This window comes from Opisthorchis viverrini (assembly GCF_000715545.1).
Source record: "Opisthorchis viverrini unplaced genomic scaffold opera_v5_168, whole genome shotgun sequence".
Lineage (NCBI taxonomy): Eukaryota > Metazoa > Platyhelminthes > Trematoda > Opisthorchiida > Opisthorchiidae > Opisthorchis > Opisthorchis viverrini.
Genome location: NW_008751823.1, coordinates 753,889 through 774,224, shown reverse-complemented (window position 1 = coordinate 774,224; position 20,336 = coordinate 753,889). Strand labels below are relative to the sequence as shown.

At 45.8% G+C, this 20,336-nt stretch overlaps 1 protein-coding gene across 1 annotated transcript in view; it reads left to right on the top strand.

Moving 5' to 3' along the window:
* Positions 1–7,430, top strand: part of T265_07332 (hypothetical protein) — a gene marked incomplete at both ends in the record, with an annotated part of 27,379 nt that extends 19,949 nt beyond the window's left edge. Inside the window, 2 exons of the mRNA XM_009172824.1 lie at positions 1,673–3,765; positions 5,443–7,430. Coding sequence (XP_009171088.1) covers positions 1,673–3,765; positions 5,443–6,697 — 3,348 coding nt within the window. The remainder of the gene's footprint in view (positions 1–1,672; positions 3,766–5,442) is intronic.
* Between the last annotated feature and the right edge of the window lie 12,906 nt (positions 7,431–20,336).

Below are 20,336 nucleotides of genomic sequence, written 5' to 3'. Positions count from 1 at the left end.
TAAGACAAATGACATTATATATATATATATATATATATATATATATATATATATATATAAGGTATATGACTCGTACGTGTCGATGTAAAGAACACTTTTGCAATTGATAGAACTGAGAAAAACCACTAGATTTAGCTCAACTCATGAGTTGATACGATGCAGCGTAAGGTCGACTACCTTGCTGGTGTCGAATAAGGCGAACCAACGCCCAAAGCGTAGGTTAGCTTATCCCGCATCGGACTTTGATCTGGCCATTCATGTGACTGTCACTTTCGTAGCGAAAAGTATTTTCTTGTCATTAAATCCTCCAGGAGAGTAGGTGACACAGCACTGGTAGAGTAGTTACCTACACAAGGGAACGATTTTGGAATATCAGAATGTCTCCTCAGCAGTAGTTCCCGATGGCCTCCCGTGTTCGGATTGTTTAATGGTATGTGGGCGAGGTGGCTCAAGTGGTTAAAGCGCGAATTTAACGACCGGAAGGTCCGTGGTTCGAAACCAACCTCTGCCTCTTGACTTTCCCTGTCTAGGCTTGGGCAACCTGGCAGTATTCCGGCCCTCGTGCTTCCTTCTGCTGGCATGGCAGCTAGGCACCGAAAGGGTGCTACAGCTGGACGATGTCTGTTGTGTCTCCCTTGGTTGATTATTGTAGGCTTGCTAACTAAAAAACGCAGAGATTATTCTAGGCGCTGTCGTGAGGATTTCAGTCTGTGGCGGTGGTTTGCGAAAAAGACCAAATGCGAGTGCGAATTAGTTAAGCTGTGATACTCGAAAAAGGCTTCCATAGTTCAAACTTTTAGCGACAACGTATGAACGCGATTCACCGTGTATGGTTATCTTGAGTATGTTGTGTAGGTTCTTTGACAGACCCCAGGAAAATATTTTTCTCTTGCTACTTGTATTGGGTCATCCCGATCGAAAACCGCAGCGCTTCGGCGTGCGTTGATGGACGACGATAGACAGTGTCGCATGTGACTATGCGTGCTTGTTATCTTTCTGGCCATCGTACCACCGAGATATTTTAGACAACCTGATTACAGTGCGATTTTAGCACCATAGAAGCATTATTTTTTACATATTTGCGGTTTGGTAATGTAGGTTCGCTCAAGCCGAGTAGAAGTGTAGAAGACCAGAAATGGAAAGTGCAAGTACTGTCATGTGCACAGCCATATTCAAATTGCCCAAAAGTCATCACTGCAGCAAAAACTCTTATAAAAGGTACCTTGAAGGAATAGGTGCTGGACAAGTGGGTAAAATAGATCCTTGTCTGAATTCCTTGTATTGTGAGCAAGAGAAATCAGCTAACCAACCGATGTATGAAGCATGACCAGTAGGCAGAGCTCATTTAGCAGGATTCGTCCGTTTTTACCGGTGAAAGTGGATAGATACGAGCTCTGATTTTCCGACTACTGCAGCCAGGTCAATTGCTGTGTAATGGCTGCCACAGAAAATCTAGACATCAAAACTAATTTTCCAACCTATTACTTATCGAAGTTACCAGTATTGAACAATTCTAGCTGAAGATGCTCGGTTCGGCTTCCTCTGCCAGTGAAGTTAGCGTGGCAGTTGCTTGGGTTGTTGGGTGAGTTAGCGAGTTAGCGCACGAAGACAGGTGTTTCTGGATCCAGATTTTCAGTGGCGTCCTTATAGTATGTTTTTATTTCGTTTTCAGAATTCGGTTCGGAATATGATTGCTAGCGAAGAGGATGAGGAATTAAGCGACCAACTGCACCATGTAAACTGCAGTCCGGATGGACATCAACTAAATGGTGATCTGCAAAGTCCAATCGATGCACCACCGTTAGCCCAAGCTGTGGTCGCTGCCCTTAAACATCAGCATAGTGCGTTCCGTTCTACAACGACTACCACCACCTCAACTGCATCTTCCTCTCGCTTCTCACCAAGCTATCTGTCGGACGATAATGAGGATGATGGCGAGGCAAATGACGGCGAGTATGAAGACGCTGACGACGGTGAGGTTGAGAGTGACGTTGAGGAGCTCCTTGATCCTGACCTGGTTACCCGCTCCATGGAACTTGCTGATCGTGTGGCCCTCGTCACCGACGAAACTAAATCCATTGAACTGGATGCCGAGAGTGGCTATGGTGCCTCGTGTTCGTCCTCATCCACCCGTCTTTGCCGTTCAAGTCTCAGACGAGATAAACGTCGATGTAAGCGTCGCATTCAACGGAAGGCGAATGCCGGGACAAATACCGTCAATGTTCTTCGCTCGGTGACCGTTGACGACCCTCAGCAGCACTCTTCTGTACAACATCCTTCCCCCAACATTACTCCCAATATTGGTACCGTTGAGCCTACAAGCGATTCAGTCTGCGCCAGCGAGTCTCGTCGGAATGCCGGTCGGAATATCGTCACCAGGCACAAAAGAAACAGGGTACGGATTCTAGACGATAGTAGTCCTAAACTGAGGAGTGCAAAACCTTTTCAAAGAACTGCTAGGCGTTCACATGACTCGCTCAATGGATTCCACTCGTGCACAGAAGATACCAGGTCCGAAATGGCTGGCGAGGATCCCATTCACCTTCTAGATCCGCGAGATTCTGGTATTGTGCTCGACTCCTCCTGTCTACGATCCGCGATGTCGTCTCACTCTAACCTATACCGTACTTCTCATAGATATTCTTTGGATGAAAACATTGTTTCTCCGTTCTCAGTTACAAATTTCAGCCGGATTCCGGTTGATCGATCCCATGCAAACGCAGATGAATCCCAGTTCCTAGGGATTCCTGATAGCTCTTCTCCGAATCCAGATTTGCCTGGCGTTGGGCTGGCGCCAGGAGCTGCGATGCCCCCGCCTGCTGATGCGGTTCCAACTGCTTCGATACTGGTATCAGCTAATTCACAAACACCTAATGTCACAAATCCGGCAACCTACCAAATGCCCTTGATTTTTTCGCATCGTTATCCTCCTGTGACTGTGTATAATGATGCTTCTTGGCACGGTCACTATCATCCGGCTATTCCCAACATTCCCTTTGTCGAAAACCCGGATATTGAACAGAGTCAATGCAGGCGAGGCAACTTACCAGCCCGGCCACAAGCAAGCGGATGCTCCGTGGGCTCCACTGTTGCCAGTCCTTCACATCCAGCCTTGATTTCAAACTCTTCACCTAATGAAAGGATTTATGCATTGTCTCCCGCCCATACGGATCCGGGCGTGCCTGTCACAACCGGCTTCTCTGGTTTTAATCCACCGGAACATATCCGGGTGCCTAGGAACCCTGAGTTTCTAAACGACGCCGCCCCTAGTGGCTGTTCACAGTCTCGTCCTACCGGACACAGGCACGATCACCCTATCTCTGTTGGAAACAACTGTCATGCAAACGGTGGGTTCCATCACTCTCCAATCACCTGTCCTGGTCACTACTGTCGACACCATCATCACCTTGCCCCATGTGCGGGCTTCCACTATCATCAACCCTGTCCAGTGCATAATGGCGATGCAGCAGTCCATCGTGCGCTCGCAGACAATGGTAGCGTGCCAGACGCTTCGCACACAGAACCCGTGGTGAACGGAAAAAAGCATGAAAACTTGTCTCGACCGATTTTTGGCTCTCGGTCCAGAAGCCAGGCTGGCTCTCCTCCACCCACAAGGCCCAACAAATTGCCGTCTACTGTACACATGTTTGGCACATGTCTAAGCGACTCACCACAACACGGGCGCAGTCAGTCAGCCATGGAGCAACGTCGATATTCCGCTCCAGCCGAGCCGTTTTACGAGGTTAATTTGGCTTCTCCCCCGAAGTAAGTGCCTTGGTTTGCAAGCTACCTCCTACTCTTATACCTACTGGTGTGTATTTAGTATAGCCGCAACACATAGTTTATATCCAGTTTTACTATCTCGTGCGGATATCCATTAATAGCACGTGGCTTTTGTGCCAGCTGTTCAGGCATTGTTCGCCCACCCCGCTGGATAGACACGACGCAGTCTGTTTGCTCTTAGCTTGCAGTACTTGCTCAAAATGAGGATCAGAACTTTATTCTGTGAAAGGATGAGCAGCTCAAACAATGTCACAAATGACAACGGCCCAGCCACCCGCAGAGTGGTCGGAATTATGTTGTTAAGTTGGTTAGTCCAGGTCCACCCGGCCGCACCCCCTTGTTTAGTCCACCCAGTCGAGCGTACTGATTGGGAATTTAGCTTCCCGCGCATCGTATACAAGGGTGTTCGTGCTCAGGATTACCTGCCGATATGAGTGCTATGGTTTTGGGAGCCCATCTTCCTGTGTTCGGTGCATAACCCCTCGCCACAATCGGCCCACACAGCTTAATTTCTCGGAACAGTGTGATTGGTAACGTATCCTGGTTACGACTATTCAGTGAACTTCCTTGGCGCAAACCATTCTATTTGTCTAAACAGCTTGTCATTACAATTAATTTTGTTACAACTTGAAACTTTTTCACCACCCACAAAGCAAATTACCCCCGTTTCAACAGAGGCGAGCCAATTTCTCAGTTAAGATTTTTGTAAAGACTCGGGTGGCTGAATACACTCTTTTGCCTGGTTCCTATTTCGCCTCGCCAGGTATGAGTACGGTTTCACAGGCGGCTCGTAGCATCTCAGGCGAATGTTCATAGTTCAGCACACGGGCTTCGCTTGAATGTAGTGTCTGTTAATTTTTCTTTCCAAGCCAGCCATGCGGAAACGCACTTGAACTTCGTGTTCACTTATCGTTGGAACGACATCGTTCAGACTCACTGTGGTTAGCTTGCATGCAAGCAAGCACCTAACAGGTATCCTCTAGAGATAGAGGGGCAGTTTTCGTGAATTTCTGATGACACTTTGCCCACCGGTAACGAGCAAAGCAGTGGACGGTTATTTGGCCCCTCCTATGTTCCATCAGATCTGCACGTGCTGGCAACGGAGCCGTGGATTCTTCATGTTTACAGTTACAAACACGCGATCCGTGACACAGCAGCTGGGTCTTCAGGAAATCGCTCGACTTGGTGAACTTCATATTCGTTCCAATAATGATCGGACACTTGCATTTGAGCAAGTATCTCTCATACCCCATATTGACATTGGGAGATGTTTTTTTCATGAGGTTTCATTTTTACCATGTCGTGCTTCACAAGTAAGTCTGGGTGATAAAAGCGTTTGCTCAAAGGAGGCCAGATGTGGATACTGCCGTTCGTTCCTCAGCTTCTACTAGTCAAACTCGGTAATAAGCTTGCAAACGTCTCGTCATCAATCGAGGGGACGTCATTAATAATGAATAAATTAACCATAAAACGTTCTTCGTGCAGCACTTCTGCTGGTTGCAATCTGTATCGTTGATGCTGACGGCTTTTCGAAGTAGGGTTCGCACTGAACTTGAGTTGCATATACCTGTGTGACTTCGCTTTTTAAGACTGCTCCGTCATGCTTACACACTTGAGTGAAGACGAATTCTATCAATGATTTTTCTCATCTTTTTATAGTTCCCTGTCTTCTGGTGCCCAAGATGTTCCACGACGTGTCAGCCTCGTAGTTGACAATGTGCGCTTCCTAATTGACGTGGATCGTTTACGAGCCCATCCGGATACCATGCTGGGGCGAATGTTTGGATCCAGCTTCTCAGAATCCTCTCGCCTTTATCGTGTTCATTCACCGGACTTCACTGGACAGGAGCACGAAGACTCTGACTCCAAGGATAATTCACCACAAAGGCAATATACCACAGAACGGTCACAGTTACTTAGACATCCACCTGATATTCTGCTGGCTCAGAACTCGAACATCTCCGCTCAACTGTTCAGAGCTATTCTGGATTACTATCTTCTCGGTTACATGCTATGTCCACCAGGAGTTTCTGTGCAAGAACTCAAAGAAACTTGTGACTACTTCATGATTCCGTTCAACCACCGAACTGTTCGATGCAGTAATCTCCGTGCTTTTTTGCATGAACTGTCGAACGATGGTGCACACACGATTTTTGAACGGTTCCTCGAGGCTCATATTCTCTCACTCCTGGTCAAGTGTGCTCAGCTTGGTGAGCGAGAATGTCACGTAGTCATTGTGACCGATGAGGAGACCATAGACTGGGATCCGGACTATCCTCCGCAAATGCCTGAGAACGAACTACATTCCCACATCATTTATAGCACTCAGATGTTCCGTTTTCTTAAATACATTGAGAATCGTGAAGTTGCTAAACAAGTGCTACTGGAACGCGGACTGAAAAAGATCAGGATCGGGATTGAAGGTTATCCCACGTGCAAGGATCGCGTCAAATTCCGTCCTGGTGTACGCCCCGAGGCCATTTACAACTACGTTCAATGCCCATTCCTTCGTATGTCCTGGGAAGAGGAGGAGAACAAGTCACGGCATGTGGATTTTCAGTGTGTGAAAAGCAAATCGGTCAGCGATTTGACTAGCGGGCTTGAACAGGCCGTAGTCGATCCTCTTCCCCCTCATTTAGCCCGTTCTCCTTTGAATCAGCTGCGGGTAACGTCACCCCCGAATGATCCAAGTACCGGCCTGTCTAATTTTGGAACTCAAGTGGACTTGCTGGAATCGGACGGTGTGTTAGCGGTGGATATCGCACAGGAGAATAGTCCTTCTCTTCCAACTGCAGAATCTGCTAGTCCAGCCCTTCCTGATGGTGAGCAGTCTCCAGCCCCAGCACATTCAGCGCCTGATTCTAGCCTATCTTCAAATGAGCGATTCCAACAGGATGATAGCAGTATAGCATAATCAATATCTTTCTGTTGCCTCGCCTCTTTCGAGCTGGTTGACTGTTGATTTACTTGACCTCTGTACTAATCGGGTATCAAACCACGCTCACGTTACTTCCAACGCTAATGTTGGTCTCGTGCAATCTGACCTCCCTAGGTATGATTTACCCGAACTGCTCGCTGTTATCCGCTCGTGCGAAACCTCCCCGTTCTGTGCATACAATCTGTGATATTTTGGTTGCCTCTCTCTCTATGCGTCCGTTGCCCTGACTGTATTTATGGCTCGTGTTGCGAATCCTCTGTTTCCTTTCCCGACATTCATTAGCATACTTCACCAACGTACTTCATTGTTTGTGCATAGACTCACACCATGTATCCCAGCTTACACACACACTATGATATTGTGGGCTGCGTTTCTTTTTCCCCACGTTTACCCTCACTTAGCTTCCTGACGATGTTCACCTCGTAGGTTGTCGCATACCCTCGAATCGCCTCGTACAGCTGTTTTTCTGAGTTGTCGAGCTGAACCCTTCCATATATCTGCTTCCATTCTTATTTCCCGTTACTCATCTCGTGGTGCCAACTGCCTTTGTGCATGCTCTCTGTCTCCGTATATGGTGCACTATATGTACGTTTTGTTCACGAACTGACGAGCTATGCAACTGTTGGTTCTGATCTGACCAGTCTTTGGGTGAGGGCATTTTATCACCTGTATGCGATCTGCGGGCATCACGCCGCTATGTGTTATCTTGTCCGTTCACGCTCTAAAGCCTTTTTTCTCTGGAAGTCACAATAAGCCGACCTAGGATTGTTTTTCTGGTGTCCTGGGGTCAACTTCAACGTGAATCGTGACCATTTTTAGCGTTCCGACAGCAATTTTGCTGGCTTATGAAGGGTGTTTGATTGGCCTACTCAGGTTACACGTTTTTTATTTTAATCCCCTTTGTAATGACGTCAGAACGTGTTTTTCTGTCATTCATTCTGTTTCAGCTATCCGACCACACTCAGGTGACATTTGTAGCAAGCTCCAGCTTTCGGCCGGTCTGCGACACATTTGAACACTAAATAGCCTGATAGTGACGAGTGGAGTCGCGCATATTTCGAGGTTCAGGGAAGATTTTTATTCAGCCTACCCGTTGGACATTCCGATTAGTGAGCGAGTACCTCAGTGAACAAAAATAGTTTCATCGTTTTGCGTTTACGCGAGAAGTTTTCCTCAAGGTACCAAATTTTACATCGCGAGGCGGGAGAATTACTATCGGAACACTGAATTTGGCCTCGATTCACGTTGAAGCCGACCCCAGGACACCATTAAAATAATCCGAGGACTACTTATTGTGATTTTGAGAGGTATTACACTAAAAAAGATACAGTAACTAGTTCGTAAGGTTGACCACAGCCATGCCTTGCCAAATGTATCCCGAACCCTTGTCAGAGAAAGGTTCATGGGTGAGAGACCGTGATATCGCTATGCGAAATGATAGCTGTTGAAACGAATGCTGTGGCCACGTTGGCGGGGATCCACGTGATTCTAGAACGTGACTGGAAAGCATACAGGACATGGCGCGTAACCGATTCTAGTGGCTTGCATGTCGTCATTTTTTAGTCGAACTGCGTAGACAAAGTCTTTCTGTCGACGTGTGACGGTGGATCAATCCGATTGATAGCGTAATATGTCAACATACGCTCAACTGTGCTTATTTGGCCTGTTGGAAAGTACCGAAAGCCTACTGTTTGAGGTTCCACCCAGGAATGGAGGGCTTTATGTTCCATTTCCTCACTTTTTACTAGGGATTTCCACATAGCAGTTGCGCATTAGTCTCGACCGATATGTTTCTGTTTATGGTGATAACCAAAGGTGATTTCTGAAGAACGCTTATCTTTGTGGGCTCACTGTCTCCGTTGATGTGTCCACGATCGCAGTACTTATTAACTGACACACTTGGTAAATGTTTCAACGCAGTGGAAAGTGGCCATATCTCAGATGTCAGTCTGGCAATAAACCTTAGTAGTGCGACTAGAGAACGGAATTTATAATCATTCATGACTACGTTATCCACTTGCACTAGCCCGGCGTTTACTGGAGTCGTAACTCGCGAGATGTCAACACTTTGTTTGCTTTCAGTCACAGAACATACTGTATTTATATGACAGGCTTATGGCAAGAAGCTTCAGACTGCATTGTCTAAAAAGACCTTTCTGTGTCGTACCTTGGAACGCTTATCACTAAGTCCTTAAAATATGACCGATTGCCGCTGTCCAGATGTGAGGCGGTTGATGATGGTTCCCCTATGGAACTACCCTCCACATAATGGAATAATGGCTTGTATAAGAATGGATGGTCTCTCTGTGGGTAATTTATTAGGCCCAATTTGAACCGACTGTTCTAAGATACACAATCCGCGAAAGGATCCAGTGCGCCCTATTCTAAGTTGTTGTATTTGGAGTAACACTCAAGTTTGTTTTTTTACCTCTTTGGAACTTTACACCTCAACCTTTGTCTCACGAACGTGAATCCTATGACGGGCTAGTCTTCCTAGATGTTTCCATTCATCAGACACTCGACGGAACAGTGAAGCATCCATTTTGACGTAAGGTCATTAGGGGTGGCCATTTTCTGCATTTCAGCAGCTTCGTATCCACCAATTAAAATGAGATTTGGTGGGAACCCTTTTCCACACAGTTAGAAACATAGGCACCACAGAAGAGTTTCTAAGGTAGACAAGGATCAAACGGCGAGAGATCTGTCGTCACACGCAGTAAAGCTAGACCACCAAACGAATCGAGTTATGCCGTATCCCACAAGCTGTATGCTCGCCAACCTATCATCAGAACAAGTCAGTTTTGAATCACGCATATCCGGTGTCATATTCCAGGCTTGTCTCAACCACAAATGATCGCACATGCGACCTGATTGTCCGAGTTCGTCCAACCTGTCTACCCCACTTGTTGCAGAACGGACCGACATCTCACAAAGAGTAGCGCAACAACTTCCAAAAGGTCTGTTACAGGCAAGTCAGACAGCCGCACACTGTACAGTCGATCGCACGGACTCTAAATTCATGGACCGCTTGACGTCGTGTTGGAACGGGTCGTCTTGGTGACCCTCGCAGTTCAGTCTTTTTTCGCAACTCGAAATCAGGCTTGTCAGTACTCAGTAGAGTCATTGGTCAACCATACAAAGCCGGTCTTGTTTATGCAAGACTGATCTGAAACTCGTGTCTACCTCGGAACTGACCTTACATTCCACGACCGTAGACCAATGTTTTTCTCACTGCTGCCGCGTCGTGATTACTCAAATACAGAATGTTTTGCGTGCGGCGAGTGATGAAGGCAAACGGAATATGGACTTCTCGCTGCCTTATCTTTGTAATGTACTACTCATAAGGTTGCTGAAAATCCATCGACAACCCACTGAGAACATCACAAACGAGAGAATCAGCTGGGTTCCAGGTAAATCTCTCGAAAAACAAAATTAGTTTGCAAATGAGTGTATATTCGCTATTCTCGCTGTCTTCCTGCTTCCGTTCCTTTTGGAATGGGTTAGGTGGACTCAGTTTCAAGTTCATTGAAGTGTTCTTTCTGATGTCAGATCTATCTAGGCAACTATTGGGGTAGTAAGCTTCTGCCATCGATTCATTTCTGCTGATTCTTTACTGAATATGTCGTTTTCTCCAGAAACTGCGTCCAGATTGGAAGTACACTGTTATTACATTCCGTAGTTTTAATCGATTGGACCACATATCTCTCAGTGTTTTGAAACTCACTAGATTTCACACACCATATCATAGCGGTAGGTGGAAAATGGATTCAGTTACGCTCCAAATTAAATTTAAGGTCATCCTCGAATCATACACACAATCAGTTGTTTGTTAACCTTAACAACAAGCATAGCCAGTCTTATTACAATTTCACCTTGTGTGTGCGTGTTAAAGCACGGTTCGATTGGTAGTCGTAGTAACCGCAGCGAAATCAATGGATGATGGGACAAAGAATCCAGGTAGTTTATCTGGCTAACGTTGACTTCAATCATCTCTGATTTCGACTGTAATCTATGCAGCCCCAAATTTTATCTGTCGCCTGCTTCGTCTAAGGCATGAAGCTGCTGTGTTGAACTCCGTATTCTTTGAAAAGAGCACAGTGACGAACATTAGAGTTTTCGGGATCTCGTTATGAGGTCAGTACATATCTAGTGGTCAAAAATGAAATACGCAGCGAAGATTGGTTTTTGAGACGCTCAGTATTCGCATAATGCAACAGACATTTGAGAGCTATGACGTGCCCCTGATGGGATAAAGCAATTGGGCAACTGAGCTCAGAGTACCAGTCCAAACTTTTGAGCCCCATTTAGGCATCCCGGGGTCTCAGCGATACTGGGAAATTATTCCACCTGACTTTCCCACCAGAGGTATGGTTGCTTCAGCGGACAATGAAATTTGGTGAGCTGCAAAAATGTGAAGGTAGATTAGAACTGTTTTTGGTTTGAGCACATAGACAACAAAATGCAACGTTTTGGCGCAAAAAGTTTTACTCCACTCTTAAAGGTTTTGCAGCCAAAAGCATTGTGTGGCTGATGGGCACCGGTTAGTCAAATGCAAAACGTGGAGACACGAACGCGCGCCTCCATGTCGCCTCTAGTTGGATGCTGTGAGACAGTCTAGAGGGCCGTTGAGTAACTTGGCAGGTTGATATGTGCCACACGACCAAACAGGCTCAGCGTTCGTACGGAACGTTTTGACAGCACAGTACCAGGTTTCGCAGGCGTATAGCGATTGCCTCGGCTGTAGTCGAGCAACGCCGTTGGATAGATACTGGTAGTCCACTTGGTACATGGTAAATGACTTGAAATGACTCATTTGGAATGACTACGTGCCCGGTGGGACGCATGTGAGCTTCTGGCTGAGCTGTTTAGGTTAATGATATTCCAGTAAGAGATGTGTTCGCGTATTCTGTTACTAAGTTGCCGTGTCGTGCGCCCAACGTACTCCGCTGAACAATAGCAGGAGAAAGAATACACAACCGTATACGTGGTGAGAACTGGCATCTTATCTTTGAGGTTTAAGTTGAGCACAGGGTTGGTTGTAAACCAAGACCACAGAGTTCCAGCCGGAAACGTGTGTTGTAAGGATTGGAAGAAGCATATTCTGTTATTCAGTTCGTGATCCGCTTAGATTGTCCGCTCTATCGCCCTTGTACTGTCTAAAACTCAGGTTCTGGTTCAGAGATCCCGTTTTTTGTACGATTGGCTCCCGGTTTGGAGTGACTAGGTCAGCTAACGTGGATGCGATTTTTGTAGCATGGTTTCAATGCGACCGTCCCTGAGTAATTGGACCTCAGAATTGTGCACTTAAGCGAAATGTATCCATTGAAAAAATATTCTTTACACAAGTGGTAGTTTTTACGAGATACTTTTCCAATGTACATGCCACCAGTTCGTGCTCAGTGAGTCACTGTTTTGCTGGGTGTTGTGTAATGAATTAGTGACCGATCAATCTTCCCCGTGCATACCAGTTTCTAATTCTCTCCGCAGAGGCACCAAGGGTTTTTCGAACCACACGTCCATCTTCATTTTCGCAGTGGGGATACTATCTGATTAAATGGAATAGACCATAGTCAAATAAATGACTGGCGTCCGATTGGTTGCTTGCTTTCGACTGATAACATGGTCATCCACAAAAAGCGAATCTCTGACTTGGGCAGCCTCATTTTGACCATTAAACGTTTCGAGTTGGAGCGACCATCTAGACTGTTGTGGGTCGTAATCCGGATTGTGAACATCAACGAACCGTAGTCATATACAGACCTAACAAAGTTGGAGCCAGAACGCGGACTTGTTTCATCACCCTGCCAGCTTCGACCTCGGTAAAAGTAATTATTTAAGGACACGCTCATGTCTTCCCAAAGCAATAAAGGGATCTGGTAATTAAGACAATCCATGCGGGACATCCGAGTTTCTGTATTACGGTCCATATCACCTCCGTGTTCACTGATTTAAGGGTTTGATTAGTGCCTATAAATAGAGCGTATAGCGGCTGTTTCCGTTCTCGGCGTTGCCCTTGCAAACCACAACCCAACACAGACCACAAACGGAACAACAAATGCGCGAAAAACGCTGACAACCAACTAGCGAACCACGTTAGGAGATAACATCATCATCATGATCATTACCATCATCATCATCATCATCCGAATCATCATCGTCGTCGTCGTCATCATCATTGTCAGCTGTAATAACCGCGTACTTGTCTTACAGTGGTTGCAGCTGCCACAGTTTCGTTCACTAATGATAGGTAGCTACGCATTGGAGGCGGGAGCTGATAAATTAGTACGTGGATGCAGCACTGTAGGTGGACTGTTAAGTGGGTGAATTGGGAAGGGAATTATGCATTGAAGGCAATAGCTTGGATGCATGAGCGCCATTGAGGGCGCGACTGGCCATATCTGACAATATCTCTAACCACTGATATGGCGCGTCTCGGGGTCCCCATCCAGGAGGACGGCAATGACCAGCGCAGCTGAGTTTGCTGGTAATGGCTTTTACACTTCGCAGCGGAAATGATATCGATTATCATCAAGCTTCCTTTCAAAGTGGATCTGGCGGCAGACTATCCGACTCAGTGTCTACATCACACACCTCGGAAAACCTCTTCGGCCGCTTTGCTCAGAGTGCTGTTCACAACTACATAGCCGAGGCTTCTACGTTCCAAGGATAAATTGCCAGCCCAAGCGCAGTGCATGGTAGTCTACTCTCCCACCTGCTGTTGTACACCACAGTATGGAGATCGCACGATAAAGCGGTTTTACAAAACAGCAAAGGACTGACGACTGAAATGAGGTGGTCGCTGACTTGGCTGATTCAAGTCATACGAGTAGTTCTAACAGCGCTGTACATTACCGCACCAAGCGCCTATCTAACCATCAAGATCCGTCCAACATCAATAGCTGGCCGCGACTGGGGAAATCGCAATTCGCTCACGCAGCTGAAGCCCGTGCACTCACAATACGTCCGTACGCGCGTTGCGTCTTCCATGGTTCGCCCACATGACCACTCGGCCAATCGATCATGACATAAACAGATTTCACATCATTACCCGCGTACTCCAATTTATCCTTGTTTCATGGATCACTCAATTTTAGTTTTCTAATCCCTCGATCTGTATTGACCAGAAGGGGAGATCGCAAAGACAGCTTGTGCTCTGAATTTTACAGTGACCCTTATCCGTGCGTCTACACAGTTCCTAACATACTCTGGATGACGCTTGATTACAAGATAATTACACTGAGGTTTTAAGACCCATTATAAACATGCGGCACTGTATACAGGACAATAGTTATATAAACTAGCACGGATCTGATGCTGATGAGAATTCCGTCGACATCTTTGAACGGGTTCGCGTGCACTCAGAACAGTATTCAATAGAAATTTTCAATTTTCAGGAACAACATACTCTGAAAAACTTAGCTGGATATGTTTTACCAGAAAATATGTGTGCACAACGTGAACCAACAAGGACTTACAAAAAGTATGTGCAAAAATTGTGAAATTATTTCACCGAGTCAACAGCCAGCAATTCATGGTGCTACTTGGCACTTGAGATCTGTGAGTCAAATGATTTTGGACAAAAGGACAGGTTGAAAGGTTGGTTGCTTCACTTAAACCATCCTTACTCGGTACCGGACACTAGAAACAAGCAAACATGGGACAACTGACTCTAGTTACAACTGCCGCTCCACGTCTTCTGTCCTCTACCGTCTACCTCTCTTGCCCGACTTCCCGGTGGTCCTGATAACCATCGCCTTTACGCACTTGTCCGAGTCGCCTATGGTGGTGGTGGTCACGGTTCTCCTGACCAGGTTCCGTGTCTATGTCACCTTGTTAAACATCATAGATGAAGTAACAGTATGTAGCTGTTTGGCTAGCAACAAAAAGGTGACTATTCCTTCACTGTCAACTGTATCACTGTCACAATTCAGGATTTTCGTCAATAGGCAACGTTGGTATGAACACATCCGTGATGTGGGCATCATCCCTCATTCAACCGTCCTTAGTACTCGTTTCATTTGTTCCAACCGAGTTGTCAGAAGTTGCCTTGTCAGCTCCCGTAAAACATAACCTGACGAACTAACCGTATCAACCTTCTCAATTTGGTAGCTCGAATAAAGGAGGCTAAAGTGCTAGTCGATCCGTCGTCCTGACATGATGTTCTTAATTCTGGTACCATCTACACTCGCAACGTTTGCGCTTACTCTCGTTATTCATCAATTTTAGTTAATGAACCTGGAAAATACCGTTAGAAACCATTCAGTGGACAACTGGCAAGTTACCTCTGCGTTCTTAGCCGGTTCAAATCCGTTAAGAGGAATCACAGAGGAAACACAGAGGAAGAAAGCTCCGGCCTGATGCTGGAACCTAATAGATCGGCTACTACCTGTTTGGCTGGGAGTGTTGACCTCACCTTACAGCCTCTATTGTTTGCTGATGGCTAATTTCATGACAGTCGTAACACACACACCATTTGTCTAACAGATGCTAGAAATTTCCGGGTACCCGAAACCTGCCAACCAATTATCACATTATTCCGCGGTATATATGAGTTGAAATATTGGTAGCTCGGGTGAGTTTATTGGTTGTTGATCAGATGGCTGTTGATCTGTTCGCCGAGCTTGGCCATTGGCTTGCAAACGTTTCGTCACCATACGAGGAGACATCATCAGTGCGCAGTTGGGTGGGTACATCTTCCTTGTCTGCGTGAGCTTATATAGAACATAACAGATAGCCTCCGAAACCAACATAAGATAAAAATTTAAATATTGTCCGGTGGAGATTGGGCGACATAAGGTGAAGCGTAACCGTCTTGCAATTTCCGTAAACACTGATGAAGTTTCAGGCTGGCTATACCCCACCCGGCCGTCTGGTTTTGTTCGATGCATGTCGAAGCCAAACATTTACGTCCCACTCGACTCCGACTGCTAATGAATGAGTGAAGGTGCAGCCCAACAGCGCAGCATGATGTAAGACAACAAGTTTAACCGTGTAACGGGTTCTTCATTGAGATATGCGCTAGTGTAACTGAATTTCCACTGGCCCGTGGCTTATACCTTGAAGAAATCCGTCAAGTCAATGACTAACTGCGGGAACAAAGCAGCCTGACGAACTTCCGTTCGATATCCGTGTTTTCTGATACCGCCATGTTCGAATTCACGATAAGGTGCACGATTGTTTGAAACGAGTTGTTGGGCGAGACAAAACAGGAAGTGAAGTTACCCGTGCTCTGTCCTGTGTTAGTATCCCAACAGGTTGGCATGGTTTACAGTGCCAATCAAATCACCGAAGCTCAGTCTATCACTGCAATTGGTGATCTGGAGTGTGTTGTTTAATTGCAAAGGCCTCATCTCATACATGCCGCTAATGTGAACTCATAATTCCCCGCACGTGGAAGCATGCGGCATGTTGAATCTCTCCACAGTCACACAAAGATCAATAACCAGCCAGGAATATGGTCCTCGTTTAATCCGCCCCGAATGACTCATCAGTTGTTGTTTGCCAATACAAAGGTTTCTAATAATTCTAAAGACTATCGTATATGACCGCACGGTTCTGCCGTTTTTCTGAGCCACTCATAGGTTTCTTCACAGAAATCTGAGAATATCCAGTCAGTATGCAGTTGGTACTTATTCTAGTCCCATCCTACTGGCGGGGTAGTGAAAAACCCAAAACTAATTTGAAGCAAGCCATGAGGAACTAATAAGCGATCTGCAAAATACTTTCTAGTCACAGATGAAAGCCATTCTAGAGGGTAAAACATGGAAAAACTGATGGATTTATTGTACCGAAATACATTAACTTCCGCTGCTTCCTCTAAAGCTCGTACATTTCCAGCCACTCCCGTCTTCCGAGATACCCTGTGGAAGCAATCAGAATGGAACTTGATTGCTTCCCCGGCGTTTACATCTTTGGTTTCTTCATCCTTTCTGACCTCTACAGAATTCTCTTGTGTTTTCGTGCGGTTTCCAGAATCGTTGTATGAGGAAGTAAGAAGGTGGATTCGATATCCCGGAGGCATTTAGCCAGCCGATGACCACCGATGGAGGGTTTTCGTCATACTTGCAGTAGAAAGTAGAGTGGTACAATCCTCGGATTGTCTACACTTTTAAATCAATCGTCGACAAAGCTTTGGATTGCAATGCATTCTGTAGATATTGGGTAAATCTGGATGCCCACATTCATTTGGCAAGAATAGAAACCCTTCTGTAGAATTTTCAGCAGCAAGTCCTTACACACTTAATGCTCCACTACAAGAACCGCAAGTTTCTGCTTTATTCCTAAACCGCTAAGAGGTTATGTGTCCAACATGTGAGGATTTTTGACCTTTGAGTGCATTAACTCGAAGAAGTTGTAATAGGTCTGTCGCTTATGCCTGAGTGCGGCAAAGGTAAATAGATGAAGAGGACTGATAAGCCCGAATTGTTCAGCACTGTAATTCGGTGTCAGTGATTTTCGATACTTTTGGGCCTGATGTGACGACAGGGTCATAATCTGCTTGAACTCCTTGAACGGAAACGTTGAACGAGACAAAAGAGAAGGCGAATTTACAGGTTAGGGTTAGTTTGGGTTACAATCTGATCAAACTCACGTCCCCTGTCATTGTGACTGATGCTCTGGGGTGTCTTGGTTGGTTCTGAAGAGACGGCGCATAGATATTTCTAATGTGAATTTGTCCACACCAAGCTCAGAGGTCGCGAAGTCTCCAAATCTATCGGATTAGTTGATACATAGTTCGGTGGAACAGATCTGGCTTAACATTCGTTTTCTTGACTCCTATCTCAAATTGTCTGAATGTCCATCACATGAAAATCGCAAAATCATCAATTGACCTTGAGCTCCTTGAACTTGAACCCCTTCTCAGGGCAACATACCTCTGTCCAACGATCAAAGTTTCTCGGGAGGGGGAATGGGAAACCGTGGACTCCACGAAAGGGCATTCGATCAAAACCTAAAACTCAGTTAAAGCAACCTCGAGCAAATCGTTCAGTTGTGGCATCCTTTCGATGCCTAGCTGCCATGCCGCCCCTAGGAAGCACGATGGCTGGGATACGGCCAGGTTACCCATGCCTAGACAGGGAAAGTCGAAAGGCAGAGGTCGGGTTCGAACCACGGACCTTCCGGTCATTAAATTCGCTCTCTAACCACTGAGCAATCTCCCTCGAGCATCTACTAAGTCATAAACAGGAACATGGTAGTGCCACTTGTTCTCGCTCAATCCGTCCATAATCTCTTATCCGCCGTTGTTTGTCACCAAACAGGTTTCGAATAGTTTCACAGATTGTGGTCTATTCCCGGAGTGTTCCGCCGTATTTCCTAGTAACCCATAGGCGGCACATATTTCATTTTAATCTGCTCTGTGAGATACTCATCGGTTGCTGTCTGCAATTGGTTGTGAAAAACATTCGCTTCGTGTGATACCAAACCATCTATCAGGATGCTCCCTTTGTCTAACGCCATCCTGAAGGCAGCGATACCTGACGATGGCTCTAATAGACCTGCTTTTAGCAGGTGCCACTGTGACTAGACTGGAATTGCAACGGAAGTGCCTGTTGCGCTGACGGACTCGATACCATTAAAAGACTCGCTCGAGATTCACCGCGCCGGCGATTCACAGTTGGAAGAAATTCAGTCAAGTGGAAAATCTTAGAGTGATCAAGAGAAATTCACCTTAAGACCCGTATATTCTAGCTAACTAAGTACACTCTAACGGTTTGGATTCCAACTGTCAGTCGTTCAATAACAGGCACAAAAATCAACATTTTGAAAATCCTGCATCTTTGCTAAAAAACGGGCCTTGTCTGACCAGCGGGAAATTTCTTTCATTCAAGGGCTACCATTAACTAAAACCTCCTTATGGAGAGTCACATAATGTGATTGGCGTGTTCAGTGATGCAACCTACATACTTTTGTCGGTAAACACGGGGGCTGAGCAGTTGGAGTTCCCCACTTGACTTCGTTTTATCGGTTTGTCTCGCAAACATGAATTTGACGAACGGAATCCTAATGTATATTCGCGTAAGTCATGGTGTAATCCTGTCTCGTTATTTCTTTGTCACATTTTTTACGAAGGCGGAAGATCATTACCGAGTGTAAGGGTACCCTCCACTCCCAAATTGCTGGTGAGTACTCACACTGTCGGCTCCAACTATCTAGAACGACAATAGACGTATACAATGCCACAGGCCGGAACTCGGAAGGACCAAGAACAAAGGTCACTCAAGCACCAGAGTACGACGGCAGGGGGTGCCAGGCTCAAAGGTCACGTGGCCATCGCGAATGAGGACATAGGATAACAGAACAATCAATGGAACCGCCTGACCGAACAACTAATCGTGATCAAAGTTAACAGGACGTATATCAACACACACGTAACACTATTCAACTCACAACCACTAACCCACCGCTACGCACCACTACGCTCCCCAATAACGCACTGATGATGTCATCTCGATTGGTGATGAAACGTTTGCAACCAAATTGCCCAGCTCAGCGGACAAGCCAACGACCATCTACTCTACCTGAGCTAAGAACACTTTCCTCTATAGAAAACGACAATGCACTCTTTCATGTGTACTTTTCTCTCCCCTTGTGAGCCATTCAAATGGATTCATCCACGTTTTATCAGTTTATTATCTTTAAGCTTCCGGATCCATTTCCCACCATACAGCATCCAGTGAATCAAGGAGTACTGTTTGCCCAGCTTACAGGCTTTATCTGAAAGGCTTGCAGAGCTACCAATATTCCAACACATTACCAGGCTTGCACTGCGTCCGAACATTCCACCACCTTCTGAAGGTTCTGCCTGGTTGTCTCAGTTGTCACCAGATGGCTGATAGACTTCCTCAGGAAAGTGGATCATAGTTGTCTTTGCCGTTTTCTTATCCAAGGGGTGAGCGTCGTAAATACATTTTCACCCATGCCTTTTGTCCCATCTCAGATCCATCACATGTTACATGTTATATTTTTAAGCAACTCTGAAGAAGAGTAGTCCACCTTCGAGTATAATCCCTATGAAAAGACTCGTTGATCGAGGAGAAGACAAACTTTCCGTTGTAGCCCTTTTCAAGCCCGATGCCTGATGAACTGCAGAAGAGACTCCTCATGGTTTCCCAAATGGATGATCCACCATCCAAGATGAAAAATTACGACCGAAATGGTTCAAACCACTGTTTTCGGTCTATTGGGAGACGTAACAGATCATCTCATCAGGTTACACCAATTTTGGTTATAAATACGCAGATACTATGACGTGTTGGAACCATTCCCAGTTTCATTTCCGGTTGAGAGTTATAAGGATGAAACGTGATCACAAGGTGAGACATTACTCAACAAATAGGGAGATATCGGTAGTCGCCCTGTTTACTAGGAACACGTTCTTACTAATTTACCTTACCTGCTGGCTCCAATCTCAACCCATCTAGTTCACTCATTCGTAATAACCTCAATGACTGGAACTCGGGATCACTACGTGGGTTCAATATGCCGTGCCGGGATGTCGATCATAGGTGTGCCGCACTCCTAAAGGCCTACTTACGCAAAATTGAAAATTGCGTTCCATTTCCAGGAAGTCTGTTACAAATATATATATATATATATATATATATATATATAT